At 33.4% G+C, this 24,312-nt stretch overlaps 1 protein-coding gene across 1 annotated transcript in view; it reads left to right on the top strand.

Annotated features, from left to right (window-relative positions):
* Positions 1 to 24,312, top strand: part of LOC138319847 (ATP-dependent RNA helicase TDRD9-like) — a 37,143-nt gene that overhangs the window by 3,531 nt on the left and 9,300 nt on the right. Inside the window, exon 2 of the mRNA XM_069262977.1 lies at positions 5,835 to 6,041. Coding sequence (XP_069119078.1) covers positions 5,835 to 6,041 — 207 coding nt within the window. The remainder of the gene's footprint in view (positions 1 to 5,834; positions 6,042 to 24,312) is intronic.

Here is a 24,312-nt window from a genome sequence, read left to right as displayed (position 1 = left end):
CACATGGTAATAACTACTAGAAGTATGTAGATGTACATATGGTAATAACTGCTAGTACCTAGATGTACACATGGTAATAACTACTAGTATGTAGATGTACACATGGTAATAACTGCTAGTACGTAGATGTACACATGGTTATAACTGCTAGTACGTAGTCATAGATATGTACATGGTAATAACTACTAGTATGTAGATGTAAACATGGTAATAACTGCTAGTATGTAGATGTACACATGGTAATAACTGCTAGTATGTAGATGTACACATGGTAATAACTGCTGTACATAGATGTGCAAATGGTAATAAGTGCTAGTACGTTAGATGTGTAACTTAGAAATAACTGCTAGTATGTAGATGTGTACATGGTAATAACTGCTAGTACATAGATGTACACATGGTAATAACTGCTAGTATGTAGATGTACACATGGTAATAACTGCTAGTACATAGATGTACACATGGTAATAACTGCTAGTACGTAGATGTGCACATGGTAATAACTGCTAGTACATAGATGTGCACATGGTAATAACTGCTAGTATGTAGATGTACACATGGGTAAATAACTGCTAGTACATTGATGCACACTCAGTTATAACTTAGAACATAGATGAACAGTTATAATTAGTACATAGATGTACATGGTATAACTGCTAGTACATAGATGTACACATGGTTATAACTGCTAAGTATGTAGATGTGCACATGGTAATAACTGCTAGTACATAGTAGATGTACACATAGTAATAACGTAGCTTAGTACATAGATGTGCACATGGTTATAACTGCTAGTACATAGATGTGCACATGGTTATAACTGCTAGTACGTTAGATGTACACATGGTAATAACTGCTAGTACATTGATGTACACATAGTTATAAACTGCTAGTACGTAGATGTGTACATGATAATAACTGCTAGTACATTGATGTACACAAAGTTTTATAACTGCATAGTATGTAGACATGTGTGTACATGGTAATAACTGCAAGTACATAGATGTGTACACATAGGTTGCTTAGTAATTAACTGCTAGTATGTAGATGTGTACATGGTAAAAACTGCTAAGTACATTGATGTACACATAGTAATAACTGCTAGTACATAGATGTACACATGGTAATAACTGCTAGTTTGTAGATGTGTACATGGTTATAACTGCTAGTACATTGATGTACACATAGTAATAACTGCTAGTACGTAGATGTACACATGGTAATAACTACTAGTACGTATATGTGCACTTTGTAATAACTGCTAGTGTGTAGATGTGCAATATTGATTTGAAGTTTTCATGAGAAATAAGAGATGGTTGTTATGACCCAAAACTGTCAAAACAAGCTATTATTTTTATTAATTTGCAGAGTTTTTGTCTTTTAAAGCCGCAGAATCCGTATCTTCCAGGGTCAGTAAAACAAACAATGACAAGATATGGTGTAATAGCCCTAAAAAGTTATGAACTTTCCCCCAATTACAAGTCTAGAAAGTTAAGAGGTCAAAAGATATAAATATGCAAAAAAATTTTTTAGACTTATGAGTGGTCCGACAGAAAGTCAAAAGTTACCGCCCTCAAAGCCTAGAAATGCTACTTTGCGCATGTCCGGAAATAAAAGTTGTTTACCGCAATGGAGCGAGCTTTGGCAGTGAAAGCTCGCCAGCTTAGATTCAACTGCTGATTCGAAGTGAATAAGGAGTTTATTTAAACTAAAAAATGTTGTGAAGTGCTGAGAATATTAAATGGAAACAAATTCGAGCTATGACAACAACTATGATTTGTGAATGATCTACCAAAACCACATAAACTGACTTCTCTTCGTCTCTATAAGGTGAGTGGGGCACCGAAGGGGTAACAGTTATAGGCATATTCTATAAGTGTTTGGTCGCTTTTTGGAATTGATACCATAGTAAAATAGAGATTAGAAATCAGGAAAAGTGTTGATGAGTTGGGGAACATATAACAGATTTAATCTTGGATTACAACAGAAGCATACACAGAGTAGTATTATAAGCGTTTCCCTACAAGATGATCGCATTCTTCAGTGTTATGTACGATATACATGTAGCTACTGTTACAGGAGTGTGATATCTTTTCCGATATCTATTTGTGTATTTATTTATATGCAGTGATATTTATCCTTTCACTGTATGTTATGGATATTCCTGTATTAAAGAAGCCACTTTCAAACTACTGAAGGAATTTTGTTCAAACTTCACATGGAGGTTACCCTTGGTCCCTATTTGTGCCATACAGATTTTGAGGCTGATAGGAAAAACAAGATGGCCGCCAGGCGGCCATCTTGGATTTTGATAGTTAAGGTTTGATATCCCTATTTCTCAAAAAGTGCTGAAGGGATCTTTCTCAAATTTAATATGTAGGTTCCTCTTGGGCCCTTATTGTGCATATTACATTTTTGGACCAATCGGTGAACAAGATGGCCGCCAGGCAGCCATCTTGGATTTTGATAGTTAAAGTTTGTTATGGCTATTTCTCAGATAGTACTGAAGGGATCTGTCTCAAATTTCATATGTAGGTTCCCCTAGGGACCTAGTTGTGCATATTGCATTCTCGGACTGATCGGTCGACAAGATGGCCGCCAGGCAGCCATCTTGGATTTTGTTATTCAAAGTTTGTTATCGCTATTTCTCAGAAAGTATTGAATGGATCTTTCTCAAATTTCTCATGTAGGTTCCCCTAGGGCCCTAGTTGTGCATATTGTGATTTGGGACCGATTGATCAACAAGATGGCCGCCAAGGAGTCATCTTGGATTTTGATAGTTGAAGTTTGTTACCGCTATTTCTCAAAAGGTACTGAATCGGTCTGTCTCAAATTTTATATGTAGTATGTTTCAAAAAGTTTAAAAAGTAGAGAAAAGATCCATCTTTCCTTTGTCAGATATAGATCATTCTTTGGTGGGCGCCAAGATCCCTCTGGGATCTCTTGTTTAGACTTACAGTCACTTAGTCACGTACTCGTTATCCTATCTGCTGGTCTTAATTATATAAAATTCACACCAATACATCACAAGTGGTGTAAGTAAGGAATAGTAATTGACTTTTTACAATATGTTATATATATTATGTCCAATACATTTAGGCTACATAAATTCTGGCACTAGTACAATTTGTACCATTATTCTTCACATGAAAATGCCTAGACCTCTAATTTAAGAAATGACTCAGTAGTATCTAGTGGGGTTTGATTTTGATAAACTTGTGTTCAAAAGATGTGTAATTGTTATAAATTTGTGTTTGACAGAAACAGAAATTGGAACTAGTTTGTTTTACATGTAGGCTTACACTGGAAGATTATGTACATGTATATACAGTATTTATCTATGTACATTAACTGACATTTACTCCATATTTTCTTTATAGAATGTATGGGACCTTGCACCAGATGACTGAAGTGCAATATGTGATGGCAGCTCGCCCAAAAATAAAAGGGAAAAACAACTACATGTATCTCTGAGATCAAAACTGACAGTAAAAAAATAAAGTCTGTTTGTAATGTACCCATTATGAACCAGAAAGATATATATATATGATTTTCAATAAGGAAGGACAGATTCAAACTTGAAGTACAAACCTAGCATAATTCTTTACTATTATTTCCAGGATATTTTTTAATAATTTATTTCTTCTTCACACAAATGAAAAAAGGAATAATAATGATTATTGCATGTTTACACACCTTGTATGTATAACTTTTGAATAATTTATGAACAATAAACCAATTAAAATAATATATGTCATTTGTCTGAGTTGTTTAATTATGTAGTGTTCATTTTAGAAATGTTCAAATACAGAAAAAAATAGCAAACAAGACTTGGGCTAGATCATAGGTTATTTGGGTCAAAAGGCAGTGTCAAATCTCAAGATTTTGGCTCTATAGATATACAGATATCCCTATGTGTAATAAAAAAAATTGTTGTGTAATACACATATTGCACATATATCAGAATATCCATATATCTGTAGAGACAATAGCCTGTGGTGCCTGTTGTTTAATTGCATTATTTATTATTGACTTTTTTTTAAGTTGCAAAGTTTTGATTGAATTAGAAAGGAATAGACTGATAATAACTTTAAATAGTCCAGGTCAATCAAGGTCTACAGGTAAAAGCTCTTAGTAACTCCACTTAGTATTTGGAGCAATATCACACTAAAGGAATTATGATTGTTTGAATATATAAAAATAAACTAACAAAATAATCTAATAAAGTTAAATTTTCCATCAGGTTAGACTATATACATACTAAAAAATTAATTTTTACTGCAATTATTTGAAGACATGAGAATCATATGCTATGGTCAGCTTATTTACTACTGGATGCTATTTTGAACTCCAGTCATTTTTTATTGATTTAAAATTCAATGCATAATATGTGTACATGTACATTATACAATGTATATGTATGTGCAATTTGTGTATGAATATGATTGTATAAGAAACACCTAGATCTTTCATCATATACATGTTTCTGATTCATTTGATTCAGAGGCAAATTATGGACATCATATGATATGATAGCTATATGGTTCATTGGCAAACTATATGTACATGTACATCACAAATTAAACCAAGAGAGCTGTCTTCATTATCTACACAGAAAATGTATACATAATTGCATATTAGACATCAGAACTTATAACACACACTAAACTGGCTTATTTCAACCTCAACCCCTTTCTTTTTTTTTATCTTTTTTTGTGTATTTTCAGTAAATTCTTGAAATCATATAACCAAATGTTTATAGATTCACCAGAAATTTATTATCATGTTTTTAACGAACATGGAGCTTTTCCAACATAAATATCAGCAATATACATACATGTGTAAAGTTTTATACTCGTTTATAGCGGTACATGGTGATTTTTTTTTTATCACACATTGATATGTATACATGTATACACATATGACTTTGAACAAAAATGCATATAATGTCAAGTTTGCTCTCCGTGCTTATTTTACTTGATTTATTATTGTATTTCATTTGGACCTTTATAAAACAAATGGTTATCCAAGGCAAGTTAAATATCGTCCGAGATATTTATTTAAAAAGTATCACCAGAGATTTACATGCAGATAACCATTTTGGTCTCTATCTAGTACGATGTATCTTGTCTATTTCATTATTTATCGATACCATTATTTATATATCTGGTACATTTTTGTACAATTTATTATATAGTCTAGTACGATGTATTGTATCGCAACACGTATTTTATACATAGTTTAAATACCGTTCTAACAAAAATCCCTCCGGTGGCCCCTGGAAATTAGGCAAAGCATTGTCAACCGATCGCCGTATTGTGAACACTCAAAACTACCGAATGAAAGTACGTGTGCACGACAATAATGTATATATATTGTTCTGATGGACTCTTTAACTTCATCACATAACAAAACATTCACATGTTCATGATAAGTAACAAGTTCTTCCGTAGAAGTTCCTGCTAACATGAACTACACACTTTTGACTAGGCACGCCATTTCGTTTGATCTGGAAAGTCACGTGATTGTCCAAGCATTGAAAATGGCGCGGTATGCATATTCAAACACTCTGAATATCGAACTTTTAATCATTAATTTCTTTTGAACTCGGGACTTTTTTGGTGTGTAGTTAGGGGAAAGTTGATAACTTTTTATAATATATGTACACTAATTTTCTTTTGTTGATTTACGGACTCTGAAAGATACGGATTATGCGGCTTTAAGTACTGACTGGTAAATGAACAGTTCTTATAATGGTGGAGGAATATTTCCGTACACGTGCACCATCTATTCCACTTTCCTTTCCCTGATAATTACACTGATACATGTTACAGGTGTGCTAAGATTGAGCCAGGTAGCATCAATTGTGTGGCCATTGACGATGAACCTCATAGCCCTCACTCCAGGTTGATGATTGCAACCTTTGTTGGACTGAATCCTGGAGGATCCACCATGATGGCTCGCGACACCACTGTCATGCCTTTGATACCAGGATTGCCCTCACTCATCGCCCTACTGTTCACACCTATCGCAGAATTCAGGTAGTCCACCTATACATTAGGATGGAAAGCTTTGTATTTTCTCCCATACTTCACAGGGATATCCCATGGTTGCTAGGGAAAAGATATCTCTATCTTACACAGGGGGGTGTAAGACAGCTCACACGCGCTAGACAATAATGTGAGGTCATCAATACATGCGGCGCACATTGTAGATGACGTCATCAATTTTGACACATAACGACGTTTCTGCGATAATGGCACGATGAAAAAGCTGGAAACCAAGTGGAATTTCATCATTTTTCTGCTATGTATGGGAGAAAAAGAATCTTACATAGGTCTGTGAATATTTATCTGTATGTCTGTCTATATCTATCTGTATGTCTGTCTATATATCTATCTGTACGTCTGTCTCTATCTATCTGTATGTCTGTCTCTATCTATCTGTATGTCTGTCTCTATCTATCTTATCTGTATGTCTGTCTCTATCTATCTGTATGTCTGTCTCTATCTATCTGTATGTCTGTCTCTATCTATCTGTATGTCTGTCTATATCTATCTGTATGTCTGTCTATATCTATCTGTATGTCTGTCTATATCTATCTGTATGTCTGTCTATATCTATCTGTATGTCTGTCTATATCTATCTATATGTCTGTCTCTATCTATCTGTATGTCTGTCTCTATCTATCTGTATGTCTGTCTCTATCTATCTGTATGTCTGTCTATATCTATCTGTATGTCTGTCTATATCTATCTGTATGTCTGTCTCTATCTATCTGTATGTCTGTCTCTATCTATCTATATGTCTGTCTCTATATATCTGTATGTCTGTCTATATCTATCTGTGTCTATATATATCTGTATGTCTGTCTATATCTATCTGTATGTCTGTCTCTATGTATGTCTGTCTATATCTATCTGTATGTCTGTCTATATCTATCTGTATGTCTGTCTCTATCTATCTGTATGTCTGTCTCTATCTATCTGTATGTCTGTCTCTATCTATCTGTATGTCTGTCTATATCTATCTGTATGTCTGTCTCTATATCTATCTGTATGTCTGTCTCTATCTATCTGTATGTCTGTCTATATATCTATCTGTATGTCTGTCTCTATCTATCTGTATGTCTGTCTATATCTATCTGTATGTCTGTCTCTATCTATCTGTATGTCTGTCTCTATCTATCTGTATGTCTGTCTATATCTATCTGTATGTCTGTCTATATCTATCTGTATGTCTGTCTATATCTATCTGTATGTCTGTCTATATCTATCTGTATCTCTGTCTGTCTATATCTATCTGTATGTCTGTCTCTATCTATCTGTATGTCTGTCTCTATCTATCTGTATGTCTGTCTCTATCTATCTGTATGTCTGTCTATATCTATCTGTATGTCTGTCTATATCTATCTGTATGTCTGTCTATATCTATCTGTATGTCTGTCTCTATCTATCTGTATGTCTGTCTATATCTATCTGTCTATGTCTATCTATCTATCTATATCTATCTGTGTCTATATATATCTGTATGTCTGTCTATATCTATCTGTATGTCTGTCTATATCTATCTGTATGTCTGTCTATATCTATCTGTATGTCTGTCTATATCTATCTGTATGTCTGTCTATATCTATCTGTATGTCTGTCTCTATCTATCTGTATGTCTGTCTCTATCTATCTGTATGTCTGTCTCTATCTATCTGTATGTCTGTCTATATCTATCTGTATGTCTGTCTATATCTATCTGTATGTCTGTCTATATCTATCTGTATGTCTGTCTATATCTATCTGTATGTCTGTCTATATCTATCTGTATGTCTGTCTCTATCTATCTGTATGTCTGTCTATATCTATCTGTATGTCTGTCTATATCTATCTGTATGTCTGTCTCTATCTATCTGTATGTCTGTCTCTATCTATCTGTATGTCTGTCTCTATCTATCTGTATGTCTGTCTCTATCTATCTGTATGTCTGTCTATATCTATATGTATGTCTGTCTATATCTATCTGTATGTCTGTCTATATCTATCTGTATGTCTGTCTATATCTATCTGTATGTCTGTCTCTATCTATCTGTATGTCTGTCTATATCTATCTGTATGTCTGTCTATATCTATCTGTCTATCTATCTGTATGTGTCTCTATCTATCTGTATGTCTGTCTCTATCTATCTGTATATGTCTGTCTATATCTATCTGTATGTCTGTCTCTATCTATCTGTATGTCTGTCTATATCTATCTGTATGTCTGTCTATATCTATCTGTATGTCTGTCTATATCTATCTGTATGTCTGTCTATATCTATCTGTATGTCTGTCTCTATCTATCTGTATGTCTGTCTATATCTATCTGTATGTCTGTCTCTATCTATCTGTATGTCTGTCTCTATATATCTGTATGCTGTCTATGTATCTGTAAGTGTCTATATCTATCTGTATGTCTGTCTATATCTATCTGTATGTCTGTCTATATCTATCTGTATGTCTGTCTATATCTATCTGTATGTCTGTCTCTATCTATCTGTATGTCTGTCTATATCTATCTGTATGTCTGTCTATATCTATCTGTATGTCTGTCTCTATCTATCTGTATGTCTGTCTCTATCTATCTGTATCTGTATGTATGTCTGTCTCTATCTATCTGTATGTCTGTCTCTATCTATCTGTATGTCTGTCTATATCTATCTGTATGTCTGTCTCTATCTATCTGTATGTCTGTCTATATCTATCTGTATGTCTGTCTATATCTATCTGTATGTCTGTCTCTCTATCTATCTGTATGTCTGTCTCTATCTATCTATATATGTCTGTCTCTATCTATCTGTATGTCTGTCTATATCTCTATCTATCTGTATGTCTGTCTATATCTATCTGTATGTCTGTCTATATCTATCTGTATGTCTGTCTCTATCTATCTGTATGTCTGTCTATATCTATCTGTATGTCTGTCTATATTCTATCTGTATGTCTGTCTATATCTATCTGTATGTCTGTCTATTATCTATCTGTATGTCTGTCTCTATCTATCTGTATGTCTGTCTATATCTATCTGTATGTCTGTCTCTATCTATCTGTATGTCTGTCTCTATCTATCTGTATGTCTGTCTATATCTATATCTGTATGTCTGTCTCTATCTATCTGTATGCTTATATCTATCTGTATGTCTGTCTATATCTATCTGTATGTCTGTCTCTATCTATCTATCTGTATGTCTGTCTATATCTATCTGTATGTCTGTCTCTATCTATCTGTATTCTGTCTATATCTATCGTCTGTCTCTATCTATCTGTATGTCTGTCTATATCTATGTCTGTCTCTATGTATGTATGTCTGTCTCTATCTATCTGTATGTCTGTCTATATCTATCTGTATGTCTGTCTATCTATCTGTATGTCTGTCTATATCTATCTGTATGTCTGTCTCTATCTATCTGTATGTCTGTCTATATCTATCTGTATGTCTGTCTATATCTATCTGTATGTCTGTCTATATCTATCTGTATGTCTGTCTATATCTATCTGTATGTCTGTCTATATCTATCTGTATGTCTGTCTATATCTATCTGTATGTCTGTCTCTATCTATCTGTATGTCTGTCTATATCTATCTGTATGTCTGTCTATATCTATCTGTATGTCTGTCTCTATATCTATCTGTATGTCTGTCTCTATCTATCTGTATGTCTGTCTATATCTATCTGTATGTCTGTCTCTATCTATCTGTATGTCTGTCTCTATCTATCTGTATGTCTGTCTATATCTATCTGTATGTCTGTCTATATCTATCTGTATGTCTGTCTATATCTATCTGTATGTCTGTCTATATCTATCTGTATGTCTGTCTATATCTATCTGTATGTCTGTCTCTATCTATCTGTATGTCTGTCTCTATCTATCTGTATGTCTGTCTATATCTATCTGTATGTCTGTCTATATCTATCTGTATGTCTGTCTCTATCTATCTGTATGTCTGTCTATATCTATCTGTATGTCTGTCTATATCTATCTGTATGTCTGTCTCTATCTATCTGTATGTCTGTCTCTATCTATCTGTATGTCTGTCTATATCTATCTGTATGTCTGTCTATATCTATCTGTATGTCTGTCTATATCTATCTGTATGTCTGTCTATATCTATCTGTATGTCTGTCTATATCTATCTGTATCTGTATGTCTGTCTGTCATATCTATCTGTATGTCTGTCTATATCTATCTGTATGTCTGTCTATATCTATCTGTATGTCTGTCTATATCTATCTGTATGTCTGTCTCTATCTATCTGTATGTCTGTCTATATCTATCTGTATGTCTGTCTCTATCTATCTGTATGTCTGTCTCTATCTATCTGTATGTCTGTCTCTATCTATCTGTATGTCTGTCTCTATCTATCTGTATGTCTGTCTATATCTATCTGTATGTCTGTCTATATCTATCTGTATGTCTGTCTATATCTATCTGTATGTCTGTCTATATCTATCTGTATGTCTGTCTATATCTATCTGTATGTCTGTCTATATCTATCTGTATGTCTGTCTCTATCTATCTGTATGTCTGTCTATATCTATCTGTATGTCTGTCTATATCTATCTGTATGTCTGTCTCTATCTATCTGTATGTCTGTCTATATCTATCTGTATGTCTGTCTCTATCTATCTGTATGTCTGTCTCTATCTATCTGTATGTCTGTCTATATCTATCTGTATGTCTGTCTATATCTATCTGTATATCTGTCTATATCTATCTGTATGTCTGTCTATATTCTATATCTATCTGTATGTCTGTCTATATCTATCTGTATGTCTGTCTCTATCTATCTGTATGTCTGTCTCTATCTATCTGTATGTCTGTCTATATCTATCTGTATGTCTGTCTATATCTATCTGTATGTCTGTCTCTATCTATCTGTATGTCTGTCTATATCTATCTGTATGTCTGTCTATATCTATCTGTATGTCTGTCTCTATCTATCTGTATGTCTGTCTATATATCTATCTGTATGTCTGTCTCTATCTATCTGTATGTCTGTCTATATCTATCTGTATGTCTGTCTCTATCTATCTGTATGTCTGTCTCTATCTATCTGTATGTCTGTCTCTATCTATCTGTATGTCTGTCTCTATCTATCTGTATGTCTGTCTATATCTATCTGTATGTCTGTCTCTATCTATCTGTATGTCTGTCTATATCTATCTGTATGTCTGTCTATATCTATCTGTCTATGTCTATGTCTCTATCTATCTGTATGTCTGTCTCTATATCTATCTGTATGTCTGTCTCTATCTATCTGTATGTCTGTCTATATATCTATCTGTATGTCTGTCTATATCTATCTGTATGTCTGTCTATATCTATCTGTATGTCTGTCTTATCTATCTGTATGTCTGTCTCTATCTATCTGTATGTCTGTCTATATCTATCTGTATGTCTGTCTCTATCTATCTGTATGTCTGTCTCTATCTATCTGTATGTCTGTCTATATCTATCTGTATGTCTGTCTCTATATCTATCTGTATGTCTGTCTATATCTATCTGTATGTCTGTCTATATCTATCTGTATGTCTGTCTATATCTATCTGTATGTCTGTCTATATCTATCTGTATGTCTGTCTCTATCTATCTGTATGTCTGTCTATATCTATCTGTATGTCTGTCTATATCTATCTGTATGTCTGTCTATATATCTATCTGTATGTCTGTCTCTATCTATCTGTATGTCTGTCTCTATCTATCTGTATGTCTGTCTATATCTATCTGTATGTCTGTCTATATCTATCTGTATGTCTGTATATATCTATCTGTATGTCTGTCTATATCTATCTGTATCTCTGTCTATATCTATCTGTATGTCTGTCTCTATCTATCTGTATGTCTGTCTCTATCTATCTGTATGTCTGTCTATATCTATCTGTATGTCTGTCTATATCTATCTGTATGTCTGTCTCTATCTATCTGTATGTCTGTCTATATCTATCTGTATGTCTGTCTCTATCTATCTGTATGTCTGTCTCTATCTATCTGTATGTCTGTCTCTATCTATCTGTATGTCTGTCTATATCTATCTGTATGTCTGTCTCTATCTATCTGTATGTCTGTCTATATCTATCTGTATGTCTGTCTCTATCTATCTGTATGTCTGTCTATATCTATCTGTATGTCTGTCTCTATCTATCTGTATGTCTGTCTCTATCTATCTGTATGTCTGTCTATCTATCTATCTGTTATGTCTGTATCTTTAATCTATCTGTGTCTATATATATCTGTATGTCTGTCTATATCTATCTGTATGTCTGTCTCTATCTATCTGTATGTCTGTCTATATCTATCTGTATGTCTGTCTATATATCTATCTGTATGTCTGTCTATATCTATCTGTATGTCTGTCTCTATCTATCTGTATGTCTGTCTATATCTATCTGTATGTCTGTCTATATCTATCTGTATGTCTGTCTCTATCTATCTGTATGTCTGTCTATATCCATCTGTATGTCTGTCTATATCTATATGTATGTCTGTCTATATCTATCTGTATGTCTGTCTATATCTATCTGTATGTCTGTCTCTATCTATCTGTATGTCTGTCTCTATCTATCTGTATGTCTGTCTCTATCTATCTGTATGTCTGTCTATATCTATCTGTATGTCTGTCTATATCTATCTGTATGTCTGTCTCTATCTATCTGTATGTCTGTCTATATCTATCTGTATGTCTGTCTATATCTATCTGTATGTCTGTCTCTATCTATCTATATGTCTGTTTCTATATATCTGTATGTCTGTCTATATCTATCTGTATGTCTATCTATATATCTGTATGTCTGTCTCTATCTATCTGTATGTCTGTCTCTATCTATCTGTATGTCTGTCTATATCTATCTGTATGTCTGTCTATATCTATCTGTATGTCTGTCTATATCTATCTGTATGTCTGTCTATATCTATCTGTATGTCTGTCTCTATCTATATGTATGTCTGTCTCTATCTATCTGTATGTCTGTCTCTATCTATCTGTATGTCTGTCTATATCTATCTGTATGTCTGTCTATATCTATCTGTATGTCTGTCTCTATCTATCTGTATGTCTGTCTATATCTATCTGTATGTCTGTCTCTATCTATCTGTATGTCTGTCTCTATCTATCTGTATGTCTGTCTCTATCTATCTGTATGTCTGTCTCTATCTATCTGTATGTCTGTCTCTATCTATCTGTATGTCTGTCTATATCTATCTGTATGTCTGTCTGTCTATATCTATCTGTATGTCTGTCTCTATCTATCTGTATGTCTGTCTATATCTATCTGTATGTCTGTCTATATCTATCTGTATGTCTGTCTATATCTATCTGTATGTCTGTCTATATATCTATCTGTATGTCTGTCTATATCTATCTGTATGTCTGTCTATATCTATCTGTATGTCTGTCTATATCTATCTGTATGTCTGTCTCTATCTATCTGTATGTCTGTCTTATCTATTATGTATGTCTGTCTCTATCTATCTGTATGTCTGTCTATATCTATCTGTGTCTGTCTATATTCTATCTGTATGTCTGTCTCTATCTATCTGTATGTCTGTCTCTATCTATCTGTATGTCTGTCTCTATCTATCTGTATGTCTGTCTATATCTATCTGTATGTCTGTCTATATCTATCTGTATGTCTGTCTATATCTATCTGTATATGTCTGTCTCTATCTATCTGTATGTCTGTCTCTATCTATCTGTATGTCTGTCTCTATCTATCTGTATGTCTGTCTCTATCTATCTGTATGTCTGTCTATATCTATCTGTATGTCTGTCTATATCTATCTGTATGTCTGTCTCTATCTATCTGTATGTCTCTATCTATCTGTATGTCTGTCTCTATCTATCTGTATGTCTGTCTATATCTATCTGTATGTCTGTCTATATCTATCTGTATGTCTGTCTATATCTATCTGTATGTCTGTCTCTATCTATCTGTATGTCTGTCTATATCTATCTGTATGTCTGTCTATATCTATCTGTATGTCTGTCTCTATCTATCTGTATGTCTGTCTCTATCTATCTGTATGTCTGTCTCTATATATCTGTATGTCTGTCTCTATCTATCTGTATGTCTGTCTCTATCTATCTGTATGTCTGTCTCTATCTATCTGTATGTCTGTCTCTATATATCTGTATGTCTGTCTCTATCTATCTGTCTGTCTCTATCTATCTGTATGTCTGTCTATATATATCTGTATGTCTGTCTATATCTATCTGTATGTCTCTGTCTCTATATATCTGTATGTCTGTCTCTATCTATCTGTATGTCTGTCTCTATCTATCTGTATGTCTGTCTCTATCTATCTGTATGTCTGTCTATATCTATCTGTATGTCTGTCTCTATCTATCTGTATGTCTGTCTCTATATCTATCTGTATGTCTGTCTCTATCTATCTGTATGTCTGTCTATATCTATCTGTATGTCTGTCTCTATCTATCTGTATGTCTGTCTATATCTATCTGTATGTCTGTATATATCTATCTGTATGTCTGTCTATATCTATCTGTATGTCTGTCTATATCTATCTGTATGTCTGTCTCTATCTATCTGTATGTCTGTCTATATCTATCTGTATGTCTGTCTATATCTATCTGTATGTCTGTCTATATCTATCTGTATGTCTGTCTCTATCTATCTGTATGTCTGTCTCTATCTATCTGTATGTCTGTCTCTATCTATCTGTATGTCTGTCTATATATCTATCTGTATGTCTGTCTATATCTATCTGTATGTCTGTCTATATCTATCTGTATGTCTGTCTATATATCTATCTGTATGTCTGTCTCTATCTATCTGTATGTCTGTCTATATCTATCTGTATGTCTGTCTCTATCTATCTGTATGTCTGTCTATATCTATCTGTATGTCTGTCTATCTATCTGTATGTCTGTCTATATCTATCTGTATGTCTGTCTATATCTATCTGTATGTCTGTCTCTATCTATCTGTATGTCTGTCTCTATCTATCTGTATGTCTGTCTATATCTATCTGTATGTCTGTCTCTATCTATCTGTATGTCTGTCTCTATCTATCTGTATGTCTGTCTCTATCTATCTGTATGTCTGTCTCTATCTATCTGTATGTCTGTCTATATCTATCTGTATGTCTGTCTATATGATATCTGTCTATATCTTTGTATGTCTGTCTATCTATCTTGTCTGTATGTATGTCTGTCTCTATCTATCTGTATGTCTGTCTCTATCTATCTGTATGTCTGTCTCTATCTATCTGTATGTCTGTCTCTATCTATCTGTATGTCTGTCTCTATCTATCTGTATGTCTGTCTATATCTATCTGTATGTCTGTCTATATCTATCTGTATGTCTGTCTATATCTATCTGTATGTCTGTCTCTATCTATCTGTATGTCTGTCTCTATCTATCTGTATGTCTGTCTATATCTATCTGTATGTCTGTCTCTATCTATCTGTATGTCTGTCTCTATCTATCTGTATGTCTGTCTCTATCTATCTGTATGTCTGTCTGTATGTCTGTCTTATCTATCTGTATGTCTGTCTCTATCTATCTGTATGTCTGTCTATATCTATCTGTATGTCTGTCTCTATCTATCTGTATGTCTGTCTATATCTATCTGTATGTCTGTCTATCTATCTGTATGTCTGTCTATATCTATCTGTATGTCTGTCTATTTATTCTGTCTATCTATCTGTATGTCTGTCTCTATCTATCTGTATGTCTGTCTATATCTATCTGTATGTCTGTCTATATCTATCTCTGTATGTCTGTCTATATCTATCTGTATGTCTGTCTTCTATCTATCTGTATGTCTGTCTCTATCTATCTGTATGTCTGTCTATATCTATCTGTATGTCTGTCTATATCTATCTGTATGTCTGTCTATATCTATCTGTATGTCTGTCTCTATCTATCTGTATGTCTGTCTATATCTATCTGTATGTCTGTCTATATATCTATCTGTATGTCTGTCTATATATCTATCTGTATGTCTGTCTCTATCTATCTGTATGTCTGTCTATATCTATCTGTATGTCTGTCTCTATCTATCTGTATGTCTGTCTCTATCTATCTGTATGTCTGTCTCTATCTATCTGTATGTCTGTCTATATCTATCTGTATGTCTGTCTATATCTATCTGTATGTCTGTCTATATCTATCTGTATGTCTGTCTATATATCTATCTGTATGTCTGTCTATATCTATCTGTATGTCTGTCTATATCTATCTGTATGTCTGTCTATATCTATCTGTATGTCTGTCTATTATCTATCTGTATGTCTGTCTTATCTATCTGTATGTCTGTCTATATCTATCTGTATGTCTGTCTATATCTATCTGTATGTCTGTCTATATCTATCTGTATGTCTGTCTATATCTATCTGTATGTCTGTCTCTATCTATCTGTATGTCTGTCTCTATCTATCTGTATGTCTGTCTATATCTATCTGTATGTCTGTCTATATCTATCTGTATGTCTGTCTATATCTATCTGTATGTCTGTCTATATCTATCTGTATGTCTGTCTCTATCTATCTGTATGTCTGTCTATATCTATCTGTATGTCTGTCTCTATCTATCTGTATGTCTGTCTATCTATCTGTATGTCTCTATATCTATCTGTATGTCTGTCTATATCTATCTGTATGTCTGTCTATATCTATCTGTATGTCTGTCTCTATCTATCTGTATGTCTGTCTCTATCTATCTGTATGTCTGTCTCTATCTATCTGTATGTCTGTCTCTATATCTATCTGTATGTCTGTCTCTATCTATCTGTATGTCTGTCTATATATCTATCTGTATGTCTGTCTATATATCTATCTGTATGTCTGTCTCTATCTATCTGTATGTCTGTCTCTATCTATCTGTATGTCTGTCTATATCTATCTGTATGTCTGTCTATATCTATCTGTATGTCTGTCTCTATCTATCTGTATGTCTGTCTCTATCTATCTGTATGTCTGTCTCTATCTATCTGTATGTCTGTCTCTATCTATCTGTATGTCTGTCTATATCTGTATGTCTGTCTCTATCTATCTGTATGTCTGTCTCTATCTATCTGTATGTCTGTCTCTATCTATCTGTATGTCTGTCTCTATCTATCTGTATGTCTGTCTATATCTATCTGTATGTCTGTCTCTATCTATCTGTATGTCTGTCTATATCTCTATCTATCTGTATGTCTGTCTCTATCTATCTGTATGTCTGTCTCTATCTATCTGTATGTCTGTCTCTATATCTATCTGTATGTCTGTCTATATATCTATCTGTATGTCTGTCTCTATCTATCTGTATGTCTGTCTATATCTATCTGTATGTCTGTCTCTATCTATCTGTATGTCTGTCTATATCTATCTGTATGTCTGTCTCTATCTATCTGTATGTCTGTCTATATCTATCTGTATGTCTGTCTCTATCTATCTGTATGTCTGTCTCTATCTATCTGTATGTCTGTCTCTATCTATCTGTATGTCTGTCTATATCTATCTGTATGTCTGTCTATATCTATCTGTATGTCTGTCTATATCTATCTGTATGTCTGTCTCTATCTATCTGTATGTCTGTCTATATATCTATCTGTATGTCTGTCTATATCTATCTGTTTGTTCTGTCTTATCTATCTGTATGTCTGTCTCTATCTATCTGTATGTCTGTCTATATATCTATCTGTATGTCTGTCTATATCTATCTGTATGTCTGTATATATCTATCTGTATGTCTGTCTATATCTATCTGTGTCTATCTATATCTGTATGTCTGTCTATATCTATCTGTATGTCTGTCTCTATCTATCTGTATGTCTGTCTCTATCTATCTGTATGTCTGTCTCTATCTATCTGTATGTCTGTCTCTATCTATCTGTATGTCTGTCTATATCTATATGTACGTCTGTCTATATCTATCTGTATGTCTGTCTATATATATCTGTATGTCTGTCTCTATCTATCTGTATGTCTGTCTCTATCTATCTGTATGGCTGTCTATATCTATCTGTATGTCTGTCTGTCTGTCTATATCTATCTGTATGTCTGTCTCTATCTATCTGTATGTCTGTCTCTATCTATCTGTATGTCTGTCTCTATCTATCTGTATGTCTGTCTCTATCTATCTGTATGTCTGTCTCTATCTATCTGTATGTCTGTCTCTATCTATCTGTATGTCTGTCTCTATCTATCTGTATGTCTGTCTATATCTATCTGTCTGTCTATATATATCTGTATGTCTGTCTATATCTATCTGTATGTCTGTCTATATCTATCTGTATGTCTGTCTATCTATCTATCTGTATGTCTGTCTATATCTATCTGTATGTCTGTCTATATCTATCTGTATGTCTGTCTATCTATCTGTATGTCTGTCTATATCTATCTGTATGTCTGTCTATATCTATCTGTATGTCTGTCTATATCTATCTACTGTATGTCTGTACTATATCTATCTATCTGTATGTCTGTCTATATCTATCTGTATGTCTGTCTATATCTATCTGTATGTCTGTCTATATCTATCTGTATGTCTGTCTATATCTATCTGTATGTCTGTCTAATATCTATCTGTATGTCTGTCTATATCTATCTGTATGTCTGTCTATATCTATCTGTATGTCTGTCTATATCTATCTGTATGTCTGTCTATATCTATCTGTATGTCTGTCTCTATCTATCTGTATGTCTGTCTCTATCTATCTGTATGTCTGTCTCTATCTATCTGTATGTCTGTCTATATCTATCTGTATGTCTGTCTCTATCTATCTGTATGTCTGTCTCTATACTATCTGTATGTCTGTCTATATCTATCTGTATGTCTGTCTCTATCTATCTGTATGTCTGTCTATATCTATCTGTATGTCTGTCTATATCTCTATCTGTATGTCTGTCTCTATCTATCTGTATGTCTGTCTCTATCTATCTGTATGTCTGTCTATATCTATCTGTATGTCTGTCTATATCTATCTGTATGTCTGTCTATATATCTATCTGTATGTCTGTCTCTATCTATCTGTATGTCTGTCTCTATCTATCTGTATGTCTGTCTCTATCTATCTGTATGTCTGTCTATATCTATCTGTATGTCTGTCTATATCTATCTGTATGTCTGTCAATATCTCTATCTATATGTCTGTCTCTATCTATCTATATGTCTGTCTCTATCTATCTGTATGTCTGTCTATATCTATCTGTATGTCTGTCTATATCTATCTGTATGTCTGTCTATATCTATCTGTATGTCTGTCTCTATCTATCTGTATGTCTGTCTATATCTATCTGTGTCTATATATATCTGTATGTCTGTCTATATCTATCTGTATGTCTGTCTCTATCTATCTGTATGTCTGTCTATATCTATCTGTATGTCTGTCTATATATCTATCTGTATGTCTGTCTATATCTATCTGTATGTCTGTCTATATATCTATCTGTATGTCTGTCTCTATCTATCTGTATGTCTGTCTATATCTATCTGTATGTCTGTCTATATCTATGTCTGTATGTCTGTCTCTATCTATCTGTATGTCTGTCTATATCTATCTGTATGTCTGTCTCTATCTATCTGTATGTCTGTCTATATCTATCTGTATGTCTGTCTATATCTATCTGTATGTCTGTCTCTATCTATCTGTATGTCTGTCTATATCTATCTGTATGTCTGTCTATATCTATCTATCTGTATGTCTGTCTCTATCTATCTGTATGTCTGTCTATATCTATCTGTATGTCTGTCTATATATCTATCTGTATGTCTGTCTCTATCTATCAATCTATCTCTATGTCTGTCTATATCTATCTGTATGTCTGTATTATATCTATCTGTATGTCTGTCTATATCTATCTGTATATGTCTGTCTCTATCTATCTTATGTCTGTCTATATCTATCTGTATGTCTGTCTATATCTATCTGTATGTCTGTCTATATCTATCTGTATGTCTGTCTATATATCTATCTGTATGTCTATATATCTATCTGTATGTCTGTCTCTATCTATCTGTATGTCTGTCTCTATCTATCTGTATGTCTGTCTCTATCTATCTGTATGTCTGTCTATATCTATCTGTATGTCTGTCTATATCTATCTGTATGTCTGTCTCTATCTATCTGTATGTCTGTCTCTATCTATCTGTATGTCTGTCTATATCTATCTGTCTATCTATCTGTCTGTCTATCTATCTGTATGTCTGTCTATATATCTATCTGTATGTCTGTCTATATATCTATCTGTATGTCTGTCTCTATCTATCTGTATGTCTGTCTATATATCTATCTGTATGTCTGTCTATATATCTATCTGTATGTCTGTCTCTATCTATCTGTATGTCTGTCTATATATCTATCTGTATGTCTGTCTATATATCTATCTGTATGTCTGTCTATATCTATCTGTATGTCTGTCTCTATCTATCTGTATGTCTGTCTCTATCTATCTGTATGTCTGTCTATATCTATCTGTATGTCTGTCTCTATCTATCTGTATGTCTGTCTATATCTATCTGTATGTCTGTCTATATCTATCTGTATGTCTGTCTATATATCTATCTGTATGTCTGTCTATATATCTATCTGTATGTCTGTCTCTATCTATCTGTATGTCTGTCTATATCTATCTGTATGTCTGTCTCTATCTATCTGTATGTCTGTCTATATCTATCTGTATGTCTGTCTTATATCTATCTGTATGTCTGTCTCTATATCTATCTGTATGTCTGTCTATATATCTATCTGTATGTCTGTCTATATCTATCTGTATGTCTGTCTTATATCTATCTATATGTCTGTCTCTATCTATCTGTATGTCTGTCTCTATCTATCTGTATGTCTGTCTATATCTATCTGTATGTCTGTCTATATATCTATCTGTATGTCTGTCTATATCTATCTGTATGTCTGTCTATATCTATCTGTATGTCTGTCTATATATCTATCTGTATGTCTGTCTCTATCTATCTGTATGTCTGTCTATATATCTATCTGTATGTCTGTCTATATCTATCTGTATGTCTGTCTATATCTATCTATCTGTATGTCTGTCTCTATCTATCTGTCTGTCTATATCTGTCTATATATCTATCTGTATGTCTGTCTCTATCTATCTGTATGTCTGTCTATATATCTATCTGTATGTCTGTCTATATATCTATCTGTATGTCTGTCTATATCTATCTGTATGTCTGTCTATATCTATCTGTATGTCTGTCTATATCTATCTGTATGTCTGTCTATATCTATCTGTATGTCTGTCTCTATCTATCTGTATGTCTGTCTATATCTATCTGTATGTCTGTCTCTATCTATCTGTATGTCTGTCTATATCTATCTGTATGTCTGTCTATATCTGTCTGTATCTATCTGTATGTCTGTCTATATCTATCTGTATGTCTGTCTATATCTATCTGTATGTCTGTATATATCTATCTGTATGTCTGTCTATATCTATCTGTATGTCTGTCTCTATCTATCTGTATGTCTGTCTATATCTATCTGTATGTCTGTCTATATCTATCTGTATGTCTGTCTATATCTATCTGTATGTCTGTCTCTATCTATCTGTATGTCTGTCTATATCTATCTGTATGTCTGTCTATATATCTATCTGTATGTCTGTCTATATATCTATCTGTATGTCTGTCTATATCTATCTGTATGTCTGTCTATATCTATCTGTATGTCTGTCTATATCTATCTGTATGTCTGTCTATATCTATCTGTATGTCTGTCTATATCTATCTGTATCTGTCTGTCTATCTATCTATCTGTATGTCTGTCTCTATCTATCTGTATGTCTGTCTATATCTATCTGTATGTCTGTCTATATCTATCTATCTGTTGTATCTGTATGTCTGTCTATATCTATCTGTATGTCTGTCTATATCTATCTGTATGTCTGTATATCTATCTGTATGTCTGTCTCTATCTATCTGTATGTCTGTCTATCTATCTATCTGTATGTCTGTCTATATCTATCTGTATGTCTGTCTCTATCTATCTGTATGTCTGTCTCTATCTATCTGTATGTCTGTCTATATCTATCTGTATGTCTGTCTATATATCTGTATGTCTGTCTATATCTATCTGTATGTCTGTCTCTATCTATCTGTATGTCTGTCTATATCTATCTGTATGTCTATGTCTGTCTATATCTATCTGTATGTCTGTCTCTATCTATCTGTATGTCTGTCTATATATCTATCTGTATGTCTGTCTATATTCTATCTATCTGTATGTCTGTCTCTATCTATCTGTATGTCTGTCTCTATCTATCTGTATGTCTGTCTATATCTATCTGTATGTCTGTCTATATCTATCTGTATGTCTGTCTATATCTATCTGTATGTCTGTCTCTATATATCTGTATGTCTGTCTCTATCTATCTATCTGTATGTCTGTCTCTATCTATCTGTATGTCTGTCTCTATCTATCTGTATGTCTGTCTATATCTATCTGTATGTCTGTCTCTATCTATCTGTATGTCTGTCTCTATCTATCTGTATGTCTGTCTATATCTATCTGTATGTCTGTCTCTATCTATCTGTATGTCTGTCTCTATCTATCTGTATGTCTGTCTCTATCTGTATGTCTGTCTCTATCTATATCTATGTCTGTCTCTATCTATCTGTATGTCTGTCTCTATCTATCTGTATGTCTGTCTCTATCTATCTGTATGTCTGTCTATATCTATCTGTATGTCTGTCTATATCTATCTGTATGTCTGTCTCTATCTATCTGTATGTCTGTCTATATCTATCTGTATGTCTGTCTCTATCTATCTGTATGTCTGTCTATATCTATCTGTATGTCTGTCTATATCTATCTGTATGTCTGTCTCTATCTATCTGTATGTCTGTCTATATCTATCTGTATGTCTGTCTATATATCTGTATGTCTGTCTATATATCTATCTGTATGTCTGTCTCTATCTATCTGTATGCATGTCTATATGTCTGTCTATATCTATCTGTATGTCTGTCTCTATCTATCTGTATGTCTGTCTATATCTATCTGTATGTCTGTCTCTCTATCTATCTGTATGTCTGTCTCTATCTATCTGTATGTCTGTCTCTATCTATCTGTATGTCTGTCTCTATCTATCTGTATGTCTGTCTATATATCTATCTGTATGTCTATATATCTATCTGTATGTCTGTCTCTAACTGTATGTCTGTCTCTATATATCTGTATGTCTGTCTCTATCTATCTGTATGTCTGTCTATATATCTATCTGTATGTCTGTCTCTATCTATCTGTATGTCTGTCTATATCTATCTGTATGTCTGTCTATATATCTATCTGTATGTCTGTCTATATATCTATCTGTATGTCTGTCTATATATCTATCTGTATGTCTGTCTATATCTATCTGTATGTCTGTCTATATCTATCTGTATGTCTGTCTAACTATCTATCTGTCTATCTGGATATCTGTCTATATCTATCTGTGTCTATATATATCTGTATGTCTGTCTATATCTATCTGTATGTCTGTCTATATCTATCTGTATGTCTATATATATCTATCTGTATGTCTGTCTCTGTCTATCTGTATGTCTGTCTATATTTATCTCTATCTGTATATATCTCTGTCTGTATGTCTGTATATCTATCTATATCTGTATATTCTATCTATGTCTGTATGTCTATATATCTCTGTCTGTATGTCTGTATATATATATCTCTGTCTGTATGTCTGTATATCTATCTCTGTCTGTATATCTATCTCTGTATCTCTGTCTGTATATCTATCTCTGTCTGTATATATCTCTGTCTGTATATCTGTCTATATCTATCTGTGTCTCTATCTATCTGTATATCTGTCTATATCTATCTGTGTCTCTATCTATCTGTATGTCTGTCTCTATCTATCTGTATATCTGTCTATATCTATCTGTGTCTCTCTATCTATCTGTATGTCTGTCTATATCTATCTGTATGTCTGTCTATATCTATCTGTATGTCTGTCTATATCTATCTGTATGTCTGTCTATATCTATCTGTATGTCTGTCTATATCTATCTGTATGTCTGTCTATATCTATCTGTATGTCTGTCTATATCTATCTGTATGTCTGTCTATATCTATCTGTGTCTCTATCTATCTGTATGTCTGTATATATCTATCTCCATCTGTATGTCTGTCTATATCTATTTGTATGTCTTTCTATATCTATCTGTGTCTCTATCTATCTCTATGTCTGTCTATATCTATCTCTGTCTGTATATATCTCTGTCTGTATGTCTGTATATCTATCTCTGTCTGTATATCTATCTCTGTCTGTATATAAATGGATCATTTGAACTTCTCAAATTCTACCAGTACGA

Source organism: Argopecten irradians, chromosome 3 (assembly GCF_041381155.1).
Source record: "Argopecten irradians isolate NY chromosome 3, Ai_NY, whole genome shotgun sequence".
NCBI lineage: Eukaryota > Metazoa > Mollusca > Bivalvia > Pectinida > Pectinidae > Argopecten > Argopecten irradians.
Note: the sequence above shows the minus strand (reverse complement) of the source record. Positions and strands in the feature narration are given on the sequence as shown.